This window comes from Salarias fasciatus, chromosome 10 (genome assembly GCF_902148845.1).
Source record: "Salarias fasciatus chromosome 10, fSalaFa1.1, whole genome shotgun sequence".
NCBI lineage: Eukaryota > Metazoa > Chordata > Actinopteri > Blenniiformes > Blenniidae > Salarias > Salarias fasciatus.
Window position 1 is genome coordinate 17,685,506 of NC_043754.1, and position 15,171 is coordinate 17,700,676.

The following is a 15,171-nucleotide window of genomic DNA, read 5'->3' on the forward strand; positions in this document are numbered from 1 at the left end:
GAGGATGAGCCTTCTGAACGAAAGCTGTGAGCTGGTGATTAAGACGCGAGTTTGACTTGTACTTCCTCATGTCTCTTTTGAGAATGAAGACAATAAATAAATAAATAAATAAATAAATAAATAAATAAATAAATAAATAAATAAATAAATAAATATATTTGTTTTGGTCTGCATTATTTTATGTTGTGCCAAACCCCTCAGGCACAGGGGATTATTTTAATTTACTGCAGGGAGCCTCATCTATAAAGAGGAGAAGCTGAGCCATGAATGTGGATTATTTTGGTTAGGAAAAAAAAAATTCTTGGGCATAAAAGTGGATATATGAACTTAGATAAACACACTCAAACTGACAACTGCAAAACAAATCCCTGCTTATGTAATGGCAAGAAGCCATGATACGAGAGACCTATCACAGAATTCAGTATTACAACTGGTATAGCTACTAACTCTAAAACATCAAAACACTGAAATGGGAACATGTATGTATTACCTGCATTTATAAACCCTTCCTACACAGTGCAACAACAAAAAGCTTAGACTTTTCTTTGGTTATGTTGAGTGAAACAACACCAGCAAAAGAAACCAATAGAATGCAATAGAATAGCAAGGAACAGAATGGAACAGAACAGAATAAGGGGGTGGTGCTGTGATGTTAATGATCGTTTTATATTTGCAGTCTGCATGGCCCAGGGGGAAGAAGCCGGCCGTGAGTCTGCTGCTGTGGGATTTGACTGAGCTGAGGTGTCGTCCAGAGGGAAGAAGGTCAAACAGGTGATGGACAGGATTTAAAGAGTCTCCTGTGATTGTTGTAATATCCTGAATCAACAGGATCAGTCTAACCCCATGTCTGAGGCAGAGGACAGCCAGCGATTCCAGCGTAGCCCAAGTAAGTGAATAAAATAGTTAATAAAATGTTGTTTGAGCATTTTGTGCGTTTAAATGCACAAAATTTTTGTTTGTTTGCAACATGACCTCTTCAATTGCTGTTCACGTTTGTGAGCAAAGACTAAAAACTGCATTTATAACCTGTGCGCTGTAGACACTCGTTGCACGCTGCCACGCAGGGACAGTCTCTGTTCCAGTAAATTTCGAAGGCGCAGATTCTAAGCTTTAGCTGGTATCTGAATTGTGCTGATAAGCCAATTAAAAACCAAACTAGGATGAATATTGTTGGCACATTGTTTCTTAACTGTTGTCTTTTTTTGCGCTTTTGGAGACTGCGCAATGTTTGCACGAGTGGAATTAACGAAGATGAAGATCTGATCTGAACATTGGATTAATTTTTCTAACTCAAAATGGAGAGCTCATGGATAAAGAGCAGCTTTGGTGAGTTTCCATTCCCTGTTTATTAATGTTATCAGCGGTCGAAACAGGCGGCCGCCAGTCACATTTTGCGAGTGAGTGTCATGTCCTACTGGAAAGTATATATCGAACACATGGTCGCCCAAAAAATTTACTCAGAGCTCCTACCATGTGCGGCGTGCTCGACTCAGTTTGGACAACAAAAGGATCAGTCAAAAACATTTTTCATCATTTAAAATCAACCAGAATGTGGGAAATCACATCGAAATTCTTAAAATTTTGTTACATACTGTTTGTCAAAAATAATAAATACTTGTAGAACCACATAAGTGAGGTTGTGCTGAAAAAAAAAAAAAAAAGACACCCAGAAAGTCAAGCTAAACATTTTCTCAATGTGAGACACAAAGGTTAAATGAAAAGTAGTCCAAAACAGCATTTTCATTCCAGGACTGTTACTGACTGTTGCTTCATGCTGTTGCCAGAGCTCCTCGGGAGTTGCTTCGTGAGGCTGCTCTCAGTATGTCCTCCTCCTGAGCCAGATAAAGACCGAGAAAGTATTAAGGCCTGACAAATTCTGGAAAAACCACAGCACCACGGTCACCATCTGATACTGTATGTGCCATCTTTCCATGGTTTACTCCTTAAGTGTGGCTCTGCATTTACAAATACAAAATGAAGTTCATTAAAGATGTTGAACCTAAAAATGTTGTGAGTGGCGCTCTGCTATTTGTAGTTGGAGCAGCTGAACTAGCTGGTTAATGAACAGAAATAGACTCATTTATAAAAGGTCAACGGCGTTCAGGCAAATTCCCACAGCAGAGAGGAGGAGAGTCAATACGGATGTTAGGCTTTCAGAACGGCAAAGCTGAGGAGCACTCTGAATGGTAAGACTGTGATTCATCAGCATATAGAAAGCGAGCAAAAGGGATGTATTTCATTATCAGTAAAAAAAAAAAAAAAAAAAGCTGGCTGATATGCATCAATGATTGGCAAAGTGCCAGCCAGTGATGGATAGTAGCACAAGAAGGAAGGAAGGAAGGAAGAGGCTGGCTGCTATAGACGAGGAGCAAGAAAACAAAAGGATGAGCTGCAGAGGAATAAATGGATGGTGCTGCACTGAATCCAGAGACAAGCCGTCCATATTATGAAGACAGATGAAAAAATGACACCAAAGTTATTAAAAGGGGACCGTGAAGATGAGACAAAGCAGCTGAACAAAAGACAGCAGGTTTTTCCAGCTCAGTGGGGGGCCATTTTTATTGGAGCAGCTTGCACCTCATAGCAAAGCTAATACCAGCAGAATAATGCTGACTTGTATCATTTGGTCCTCACTGAAGAGAAAACAAAAAAAATCCATGCAACAAGAATCACTTGAGCACATGTGCTTGCCCACAGATTCCTCAATGGTCCAAAAATGGTATTAAACCAGCTTTATTATTGAGCGTGTTTCGAGCATCGGAGGCAAAAATCTGACCTTGCTGTGTTTAATCTGACTGCAGCATTAACTCCTGCGTGTTTCAGCCCAGTCAGCACATTCTGCTGGAAGGAACTCTCCTCCTGTCCTCGAGGAATTGATTTAAGTCCATTCAGGCCGTATTCAGCAGAAGCAGCACGCATCCAGGTGCACAAACACACTCAGACATGCGCAGTGGAAACGAGCCGGCTGCACGGCTTGCGGTGCTGACATGACAGAGAAAGAGAGAAAGAGCTCCGACGATTCAAAACCCACTCCCACTGGGAAACGAGGAAATCCTGAAAAGTGTATTGTGCTTAAAAGAAAAGGAAAGCAGCTGGAAGGGAGAGACTGGCTGGGATATTTGAGGTCCAGCTGGGATCGGCAACTTATTTCCTGAATAAGTCAAGTGACAATATAATGAGTGATTCCATTGAAAAAAACATCTTAAGTATCGCACTGAAAAAGTCCAATGCAGATTCTGTTTTAACAAATATTCGTGTAATAAAATCATATAAAGATGAATTTAAGGTGCCTCTTAAATCAAAACAGATGAATATTTTGAAATATAAAATCCAAGATGGTTTGCATGAATGCTTTAATTACAATATCAACAATCTAAAATTAACAGTGATAGATGTTAAATTTTAAATGAATCAAGAGGAAAGTCTATTCTAATTTACATCTTCTGAAACGGGACTGCATGTTCTCCCAGACGCACGTCAACTCCATTCAATGCATTTCAGAGTGAAAGACAGTGCATATCACTGAGATTGAAGATTGTATTCATCGGAGTCTGTAATTTGTTCTGCTCTTTAATTGTCCCTGCCTGCCGTTCGCTTGGAGCTGGTTTAAAAATGTTTCCATCTTGCCAGTCACCAGTCAGAAGTGATTGCTTCTCTCTGCGATCCGTTTCATGTTGGAGTTGCCTGCCGTCTGCACACATCATCTGCATTATGATTTTGAATGAAATGTATATTAGTAATTTGAGATACTGCTTTAAAATATTGCTGCACAGTAGTTTAGTGGTTCACATTCTCGCTGCACAAGATCATCCCAGGTTAGAAGGGTCATTTTCATGCAGTTTGCATGTTCTCCCTGAGCATTTTCTCAGTTGAGGGACTTTCACTGTCAACAACAAGCCTGAATGGGGATGGATGGAATGACGTTGGCCTGAATACTGCATGATAAACATATTTTTGGCAGAAATAGATGTTCATATTCAGGTCACTTTTCGATAAACATATTCAGAGATTGACTCACTGTGCAGAGATGAGATAAGATCACATCCATTTATTCACTCTTCGCCACAAAGATGTACCGTGAAACAAGCCAGCAGATCCAAAAATGTGATAAAATATATGCAAGGCCCTGCCGAGCATGAGCAACAGAAAGCATCCCCATGTGAAATATGACCCAAATATCAACAAGCACGCTTGATAGCAAAGCCTATATAGCAATAAATATACAAAACATGATTGTGCAGATTTGTACAAAGATTACCATTAAAAACCTGAAACTATAGTCTTCCGCTTCACCGGGAAAACTCTCTGAAAACTGCCTGACTGGAAATGAAAACATATATTTGTGTGTCCTGACATGTATGAAAGTCAAGGTTAAAGCTTCGTACATAAAACTCATGGTAAAGCTAATGGTTCTGCGAAGGAGCAGCGTGGTTGGCCTGAGAGAAAGGTTTTATTAGATGATAACACCGCAGTGGACAGTCACCGCCTCAGCGCATGTTTCGTCTCTTAGGACTCAGATGTGAAGAGATTAAAGCTTCACTCCGGCTAAAAGGGCTTGACTTGACTTTTTCCTTCTCATACATTCAACAGAAGAAAGAGTGATAATTGTTTACTGAAATGGCCCAAAATGGAAATTTCAAGGTCTTAAAGATTGATGTTTGATAATAATCTGTCTGAGTAAAATGTTAAATGACATGTGAAATAATTATTAGAAAACAGGATAACAACACTGCCTGATTTCTAATCCACAGTCCTTGGCTCTTTGACATGTGAGTATAAAACACTCACTATACTCACTCAAAGACTGACTACACGGAGGCGCTGCAGCTCATGTGCACTGATCTGTCTATAAAAACAGTCATTAAATATCAATTTCCACCACGATCCTGTTTGCAATAAAATCCAGCGCCTGTCTTTTGGAATCAGACAATTCAATGAGAGCAGGTTATTCGGCGGATTGCACAGTCACCAAAGCTCCTGGCATTATATTAGGCAGCTAGTTTAAGACTCTGGAAAACAAAACATAGCCAATGGATGTTTAGAATAGAGAATACATATAAATGTTAATTTAAGTCTTCAAAAGCTTTCACTGTTTTCCAGCCACAGGCATCTGAAGTTCTTTTAAATATATTCATTTCCATTCACTTGGATTCAGCATGAAATTGTTATGTTCCATTTTTATTCAGTAAAATTATTCAAGCTAAAATAAACAAACATGCATAAACTTGTAGAGGGGATTGTTTTGGTCAATGCTGCATTTTTCTAATTCTAATAATTACAACTACAAAGGTATCGGAACTGTACTGAACTATCACTTTATCCTCCAAATCACATCTTAACCCTGGGATATCGTATGTGAAAGGCTGTAGGGTCCTGTGTGTTATAACCCACAAAGTAGCTTAGCTCACCAGTATATAATTCTCATACTCACCATCTGCAAATGTAAAAGGATTTTTAGTCGGCTGTCACATTAAAGCCTATAACCTACTTGAGTTTTTTAAAAAAAGGAAAACACAAAATATTCCAGAAAGGCTGGTCTGAGCACAAACAAGTTTATCTGATTTTGATGCACCTGCTCGTGTCAGTGTGGACCATCAGTTAAGCTCATAAACTTTGATTAAGAGGGAGATAGATGAAATGCGCTGGGAGTTTATCAGCTAATGAACAGGCCCATTGAGCTCGTCCCCACTGTCACAGCTCTGCGGCTTCAATACGCCTCTGCCATGTTGGTTTTCTCTCCGCTCGGCTACAGAATGGCAGCCATATCTAATTGGCCCATCTAATTTGCTTCTCCTTTCAGTGTGTGTTTGGGGTTGTGCGCATGCACGTTTGTGCATAACTGTGCGCACGCATGCACCACGGAAACCATCTGTTCACAGTGAGCTAGCATGAGTCACAGACCAGATCTGAGCCATGGCATCTGGGGTAGGGCATCTTCTCTCCTCCATGCACCGACAGCACCAAGCCTCTCTTTCTGCCCATTCCTCCTCCTCCCCCCACCACCATTCTACCTTCACTCCTTTTTACTCATTTTGACTGATTGCATTTGCTTGTTATCACCGCATCTTCCCTATGATTCTCAGTTCACTCCTTTGATCACCGAGACAAAAGGCAGATAGTGGTGATAATGGTGTGTTTGCTTTGGCAATTGAATTTCCATCATGGAGTCAGTCTGGCACAAAAGCAAAGGCTTCATCGGTATATCCTTCTGCTGGCTTCTGTGCAACGCCATGTCAATCAAGGTGGAATTAACTGCACATCCCCGGGATATATTAGATGCCTGGATACTCCCTCTAATGCACACACGCACACACACACACACACACCCACTCATGAGATGTGAGTGACTGGGCTAAAGCGTGGATTGAATTAATGGCTAATCGATACCATTACAACCCCCTTGATACTGCACTATCACGCAAATATTTGGATTTATATACAAAATCAGGTGAAAAGAATCAATTGGGACCATAAACAGACTGGATGATGGTGACTTTAGTTATTGTAGCATGTGAGTGTTTCATTGTGAAAACGTGTGCTCTCATTTGCATCTACTTGAGTTCAGCCATGCAAGCTTCTCCAGAATTTTTAAATAGAAGGTTTAATTGTAAAATTCTATTTCTGGCAACAACAGGTTAATGGTTCTGGTTTCCACTGTAAGAAAAATCAACAGACGCTGCGATCAGCTGTTCCTACTTGAACCTCTTTGCCCTCTCTTTTATTGTTTTACACACATACAAAGACACTGCATGTACACGTAACCCACTGATACAGCAGGGTGCAGAAACCCCAGGGATTTAACTGTAACCCACTTTACTAGAGCCTTGCAATCTGTTCCACATTATTGCTCCACTCCTTAATGATTTCTTCTATTTGTATCTGTGTGTTTTGTGTGCTGATCGATGTGGAAAACAAGCAACTGAGCTTTGCATTTCTTCTCCCTCCACAAGCAGGTACTGAGACTGCTGCAGCTCCCCCGACATCCGTGAGGGAGGGATGTGTGAGAAACTCATCTGCCAGTCTGTCTCATCCTTCATCCAAATTGAAGCACGGTGAGGGGACGAAGATCCCCGAACAGGGCAGGAAAATCGGGTAAAGCAAACAATTCTCACTGACACGTGCACAAACACGTATACATGTGCAAGCATGTGCAAAAAAAAAACAAAAAAACAGATGCTGCATAGAAAGAGTCTTTGGAAAATAGAAACTGAATTGTTTACACATGTCGTTGCTGCTATTTAACATTTATGCAGTCATTGGTAACTCCATGATTCATAGCATCACATGACAAAAAACATTTGCTGGTGTTATACCTTGGGCTGTGGAACATTAAGATTCATGCAATTTAGAAATGTAGTAAGTATCAGCATACAGATGTTAAGAAATACCTAGCTAATTGCAGCATTTTATTTATTTTTTTTATTATTTGTCTAATGCCTGCAACTTCTACTGGTTGATCCTCAGTTGTGATGTGTAGATGTATGACAATTCAGCTCAGGTCCAGAGAAGAAAAACTCGCATGACTCCTGCATTACCCCTAAGAAAGGTTAGATAAAAAAAGACATCAGACAACCAGTTTAAATCTCATCAAGTGTTCACACAGCAGGAGAGACAGCTCAGGATCAACAGCCAAGCCCAGTTTAGTGTGGAAGGTTCAAATAGAGCAAAGAGTTCAAATACCTTACAGATAAAGGTCACAGGCACCATGCAGAGCCTAAAATGTTCCCGCTTCCCCTCCTGCCTCCGTGGCTGTGTAACACACGCGTGCACGCACTCACACGAACACCGAAAAGAACATCAAAGACCTGTAATCTGTGCCTCTCATGTCTGTCAGCATTGGTTCCATTTTGGTCCCACCGCGCTCAGAGCAGCAGCAGCAGCAGCAGCAGAGGAGCTCGCTGCTGCAGGCACTGCTTTTAAAAACTTCCAGTCCTCTGCTCTGTTGGCAGCTGCTCCCAAGTTTAGCTAAGCCTGCATGTACAGGTGCAATATTCAATAAAGAGGCCAAATTGCACGTGGAGTCTCAAACTACAGGCACAGAATAAATTTGCAAGCTATTATGGGTAATAGAAAATATACAAACAGATTAGCTTTTTGTTGAGTTTGTTTTGATTTAGCAGATGTAAAGGGGAATAGCATTTTCAAATCTTATTTGATTGACTCATGATGTGAAAATTTACATTATTTAATTTAGATTTGGCACAAATTAATATGTGTGAGAGAAAGATATGGTTAAGGTCTTTTTTTAGCTAAAAAAACCCCAAGAGACAGTGAAAGTTCTTCAGCACACTCTACTGTACATTTAGTACTTTGCAATAAGCCAAGGATGAGGTTTTGTTGACGTTAATTAGAATAAATAAACAAATAAGAACACAAATAGGCAAGTGGTGCCACTGCTTTCAATATAACTCAACCAAAACAGGAACAAATATGAAAAAGAATGTTAAAACTGTGCAAGTGAACATTTTTTTTAAAGAAAAAGTTTTTCTGTTTTTAAACAGCAAAATTATCCCATCATAATTTTGTGAACCTGAAACATTCCATCCTTCATACTGATTTGCTGATAGATGAGCTTGATCACATGGGTCAATCACACTAGACTTCTAAAAACTTCTCTTCAGAAGTGGTTTTGTCAAAAATATGGAGAAAGTATTACATAAAGATCATGGCAAAGGCATAAAAAGATATTCACAGTCTGCTTTTTGGACTTAAGGGATTTTTCTCTTTGTGCTTCGCCTATAATGCCAGCTAGTTTTGATATATTTTTAACCGATGGGAGAGAAAAAGTAAGATCAAAGAAAGTATGATGTGGAAAAAAAAAAAAAAAACCAGGGGGAACCAAGGAGAAGAAAGATGACATAACAAGGGGCCTGATGTGCGTGAGAGTGCTGGTGCTTACGTCAACTGTAACTGGGAGAAGAAGAACAAGCCTTCTCTATGTAGGTCACATCCAACGCGCAGCCAGCTACCACAAAATTCTGCCAGCTACCCGGCCGTCCTGCCCAGCTATCTCTGCAATCCCAACTGGAACATCTCCCCGCTCTGTAACGAGCGAGATGAAAACGGTTTGGTACGGTTCAGTCGGAAGCGGGGCGCAGAGGAGTCCTCTGGTGTCTCAGCGAACGCTGGCAGAACCCGCAGCGCAGACCTAGTTAGGAGGCTCTTAAATTACTGATGAGTTCAGGGACTGACATTGCGCACTCTCTTATTTCTACATACTTTTCAGAGCAGAAAGTGGTCACAGGCTGCGCCGCTCGGCTGGGACGTTTTGTGACTCATCACAGTAGTTTGTAATATTCAAGCCACCTTTTCCTTTTTTTTAAAACAATTTTTCACCATTCAATTCATCAAGCAATCAGTAACAATAGCACAATTTTCTAAAGGCTGATTTTTGTGCCCTTTTTAGGGTGGGTGATTCTCTGAGGTATGCAATCAGTCTAATATAACTACACTGTATCTCTTTATGGTTTCCAGATGTTTTAAAGCAAAACTCGGCAGTTGTTAATCACAGGGAACGTGTGTACGAGTGAAGAACAGGCTGTGTGAGTGGGGAGGAGTTTAGACAGAGTGGAAACAAACTGTAACATAATGAATGTGGGAGGGGGCTGTTTATGCAAACTATATTCATGAGGGGAAAACATAAAAGAAGGCGATAAAAGCACATTAGTGTTTATATTCGTGCGTATACCATAGTGCAGTCATAAAAATGGATGTTTGAAAGAGAAAAACAACAGATATCTCTTGAAAGGTTGCTTAAAAATGAACTAAATTCCTTGTAAATAGCAAAAAAAAAAAAAAGTGTATAGGGGAAGTCATGCCTCTATTGGGGTAAACACTGATGTGAACTCACGGTGAGCTGTCCTGCACGGATCGCTCTGCGAGCTGTCGGCGGAATGAGCCGAGGAGACGGACGAGACGCTGGAGCTCCTCACGAAGCCGAAGGCTGCCAGGCGGCCTGCGGGGAGGCGGCTGGAGCTGAAGCCCGGAGCCCGGAGGGCCGACTGACTCACTTTGGGAAGCAGAGACCTGGAGGTCGAACTCTGAGCCTGGCCGGTGGCCACGGCGGCAGGCTGAGGAGCGGAGGGATGCTTGATGAAAACCTCTTCGTCTGAAAAACATGAAAAATTGCATTTCATCAGTTCCACTACTTCGATGTGAGCTGCAACATGCATGTAATGATACATATGCCCTAAAACGCTGGGTGACTCTGTGTATTTCGGTTATTAAAACAAGATACATGCCAAACGCTCAGCACCTCTGTGATGTTTACATCCCTCGTGAATCATTCATCATCCTGTATTGACTATGCTCTCAGTATCCAGCAGAAAGTTCTCTGCTTACAGTAGCAGCCAGAGCCATAACACAAATAAAATAACGCTGCTCAGAACAACCTGGGAACAGCTGTTTGGCTCCGGCCGCGCTCGCACACTGGGCCCGCGGCCAGCAGTTTATCTAATGCCAACACTGTAATGACATTCAATATAACGCTCACTGTTTAGGACACGCGTTACAAAACTTTGTAGCATATACACTGTGTTTCCAGTTTGTCTGATTGCATTATTAATACTTCCTCCTGGCGTCATATTGCTCTATTATGATAATAGCTATGCAGAAACTCTTAAAGCTGTGGGTCTGGACCTTCAGTTTACACATTTTAAAGGTGAGGTGTGTAAAATTTAATGGCATTTAATTGAGGCAGGACTTCTCAAACCACCTTAATGCTCTCTCTTTTTTTTTTTTTTTTGTCCTTTCAGAGGCATCTTCAATTTCCACAGCATGTAGAAGCCCAAGATATACGAGGCTCATTCAAAATGTGACAATGACAATGATTCCTGGTCACATACAATTACAGAGAACATTAAAGTGAACGAAGTTAAATGCCTCAAATGAGGCTGAAATAAAAGACTTCAAATAGATAAAACATTCTGAGACAGACCACAAAAAAAAAAAAAAAAAAAAAAAAAAAAACGGAATCAAAATGAGAAAGTGGGGATATGAAAGTAATCATCGCTCAATTGTGGCAGCTATTGTCAGGATGTGACGGGTCGAAATCATCCTTCACTGTAATCTGTGGTTTCCAATAGCAAAGCAGATGAAATGTGCAGGCATGACCGACAAAGGCACACACACACACACACACACACACACTAGAGTGGGTAATGGGTAAATCCTCGGGCCCTGGATAAAAGCCCCATCCTGACGACCCCAGCCTGCTCGACAGGGTCTCGGTCGTGGGCAGAAGGAGAGCATTATCCCCCGCTGACCGCAGAGATAAGGTGGGCAGACCTCCTTTACCCTCCATTTGACACAGCGAGCTGTTTGCTACAATGCGAACTATGGAGGAAAGCACCACATCGGGACAAAAGGAAGAAAAACGAAAAGGAAAACTTCGAGCGGCAGAATGCAAGCTGTGCTCATAGAGGAACACAAAAGTGAGGCCAGCGAAAAGAAGAAATAATGTCCAGTGTGGCTCCCCTTCAGCATCAGCGGTGCTCAGACTCACACTTATCACCTCCGTCTATCATCCCTTCCTCGCAGTCTGTTTATTAGACTGGAGGTTGCTCTGCTAGACTGAGAAGGTCAAGATCATTAAAGATAAATGTCCTCATTTCAATCCTGCTCCTCCCACACTCGCCCCGCACTCCCCTATGAGATGACAGGAAGGAGTAGGTCTCATAAACATACACTTTACCTTTGATACGACTGACGTAGGCTATACTGTTAGATGAAAATACACAAGCATGCTGCTAAAATTTAAAAGAAAGAAGAGGATGGAGAACAGAACAGAAAGGTCTCAGTGAGCCTTTAAACCAAGAGTCCTGATTTTGAGTTTGAAGTGCGTCTATTTCATGAAAGACATCCACAACAACACGTTTCAGCTGATGAAGTGGCTCTCATTAATGGCCATGTTTGAGGGTGCTTCATGGTTGCGATGGCCTCATGTTCACCTGGCCTCGAGCCACGCTTCAAGTGGGCCCAAGGACATCCTAACCTCAGAGTTATGTAAGCCGGGAAAGTCACTGAGGCAGGCATCTGGAAGAAGTTCTGCAGTGACCAACCAATTTTAACCACAGAACAAAGCGAGGTGCGACAACCTGCATGCCTTTCCTTCACAAAGCATTAAATTGCATGTTATTAAATGTAATACTCGGGTGCCTTGCAATCTCTGCGGCAGCTCTACCGGAACAAAGGATGGGCTTCATTGCCGTGAGGAAAGGGGCAGGAGGTGAGGGCTTCAACATGCAGAGGTTACCATGTATTGAAAACAAATGTCGTAAGTGGATGACCCTCAATGTCAAAACAAAAGATAAATTCAAATCAGCACAGCAATTATCAGAGTCATTACAGTAAGGTGACAATTATACGAGAGCTGCACACTGTAATGCTCTAACAGGAGAATGTAAAGAAGATTCTCCTTCCAAAAAGGTGCTATAGCTGTAGATTTAAAGACTTGGATATTTAAAAGAAAATAAAGCAACATTCTTTACATTTGTGAGAAAATAGAAGGCAAAGCAAAAGCAGAAAAACCAACAGAACATCCCTAAATGACATAACGTCTGTACAAAAGAAAAACATCAGCACACACAATGCTGACCAGTGCTAAACACATGCAGTCATTCTGTGGTTTTCAGGAAGTGTTTATCCGTGCGCTGTGAGTAACACCAAGCATGATTCTAGCAGGAAGATACTGACATGACTTCAGCGTTAATTGGCTCGCACTTCAAAGCTTTATGTTCCCAGAGGACCAAGCAGCATGGAGATACTCTGAATATGTATTAACAGGGATTATGATAAGGAAAGCCTGGCACATCATAACATTATGCCGATCACTTCTGTACGTGCAGTTTTTCAGTCCATGTGTGTGTGTGTGTGTATATATATATATATATATATATATATATATATATATATATATATATATATATATATATAAATTCACACATGCATGTCTCTGTATGTTCATGTATCTCTGTATTTTCACTGTGCCTGGACTATCACACTGACGGAGGAGAGCAGATCAAATATGTATGGATGCGATAAATGGCACAGCCTTCCGGCAGCCTGCAGCGTGATGAGAAAATTTCACACTTCGATATTCCATTGACGGTTGAGCTGCAACGCAAATGTGATCAGGAGTGATATCTGAATGATCTGTAATAAAAATCTGCTGCGTGTGAAGAGAAAATTTGAGCAAGCCTTTACTTATTTATTTTTTTTGTTTTGGTAGAAGGCAGAGCTGTGGAGCAGAGCAAGTCCCATTTGAGTCTTTCTTACAGCCATCCAATCAGATCAGACAAAATTAATCTCAGAGAGTGCATTTTAATGACGCCGGAGCTGCCTTCATCACAAGCCAAGTGTTTGTTCTTGTTTTTCCCCATAACTGCATGTTCCATGTTCAGGAGATGAAACATAATGTAACAGTATATTTTGTTTTTGTCAAATTTTGGAATTCCAAAACATGCTGTCACCGAAAAGCTACCTCCACTGTCTTATGTGTTGTATTGTGTCACAACTGTGTGCCCCATTTGTTTTGTATGAAGTGTCTGTGGTTTTGTTTTTATCCATATAAATGCAAGTCAACTGTGCCTCTGCCCCACAATCACTGGTCCATCCAGTCACCGCTGGCTGATTGTCTGTCATTCCATGTTTTAATGAGAATACACACACCCTTGTTTAGGCGTCGGTGTAAATAAAGCAATTATTTTATCAAGTGTGTATTCATTTCATCTGTGTTTTGTAAAGGGTTGTATCTTGTTATTAGACTACTGGGGTTTTCATACTATTACAGCCATCCACACCTACATGCCATTGTTTTTCATGTGTAAATTGAATGTAACACTTTTCGTGGCGCAATGAAAGAAAACAAAGCAAAAAAAAACAAGCTACAAAACAGAAGCTTCAACAGTCACACCTTGGGATTTACAGCATACAAATAAAGTTATTCTTATCAACGCGCTGTGAGTGAACATACCTGTGTTGTCTTGATTTTTGTGAGATGTTGCTGGGCTGACAGGTTGGACGGGCTGGCTGAAGACCACTGTGGCTTTCTGACCTTGACTCGGTCCTCTGGATTTGCTTGAGCCCGTGGCGGTCCTGGTGACGGCTCCGAGGCCCAGGCGCAAACCTCTCCCAGAGCGCAGGAGACTGCCGCTCCCTCCGGCCTGAGCGGCGGTCCTGCTCTGCAGCGCATCCTCACCAGAGCCGCTCTTAAAACTAATGGATCGCCCCACCTGGAAATAAATCACTGAAATTAATTAAACCTGCCGTCAAATGAGTTTCTTAGAGTAAAGGTCATAAACAGATGACGGAACACATCAATCTTTATTACAGTCCTCTAAACAAAGTATTGCCTTCATCAGGGATTATAAGAATTAATCAATAATTTGAACACTGTGAGTTTATGTCATATGTGTATATCTGAATGCTTATGAAACTACATTGTTATGGTGTGTCTAAGAAAAATTATTAAAGAGTAAATTGTTTTGTCAGTTATTTTTACACTCTTAAAATAAAAATTAAAAAATCTCACTTTGTGAAATTAAGTCTGATGAGTGTGGTTTGTTGAAGAAAAACCATCTAATCCTTTCTGGACTTTTTATTACATGGAAATCCATTATATTGAAATGCTGTATTTTTTTCATGTCAGCATTCACAGATGGCAAAAAAATCAGATATGACTTTTGAAAAGGCTTATAATAATCCCATTTGTACGTAAAAAGCAAAAATGTCTAAAATCCCATAATAAAGGATGGAAAAAATACACTTTTCTTTTTAATTTTTGAAAAAAACATTTGATGTATTACACTGATTGTAAAAGACAGTCTTAGATAACCAGTACTTTTTTTCCTCAGATCTCTTGTTTCATATCATGACATGAAACATGGAGCACAGCAAATTGCACTGAATTGCAACTTGAAGAAACTATTACTCTGTAATGCGTAGAGCCAGTGTGCTATAAATATAAACTATTCAGTGAGGTTGTCTATCTATAGATCCACTGTTTACAAGGCAACATGTTAACATACATACATACAATGTCATAGACACTGTTGAGATTTGTTATTTCCTTGAGGGCTTTGCACTTCAGTGGGAATGAAATATTTATTTCCACATTTTCTGTGATTGACGGCTTTTGAATGCGTATGTCAAATGAAGCTGTTTAATCAGAAT

At 40.7% G+C, this 15,171-nt stretch overlaps 1 protein-coding gene across 1 annotated transcript in view; it reads right to left on the bottom strand.

Moving 5' to 3' along the window:
* Nucleotides 1-15,171, bottom strand: part of mtus2a (microtubule associated tumor suppressor candidate 2a) — a 28,299-nt gene that overhangs the window by 10,518 nt on the left and 2,610 nt on the right. The window contains exons 2-3 of the mRNA XM_030101820.1: nt 13,973-14,231; nt 9,851-10,108 (exon numbers count right to left, since the gene is read on the bottom strand). Of these exons, the coding sequence (XP_029957680.1) occupies nt 9,851-10,108; nt 13,973-14,231 (517 nt within the window). The remainder of the gene's footprint in view (nt 1-9,850; nt 10,109-13,972; nt 14,232-15,171) is intronic.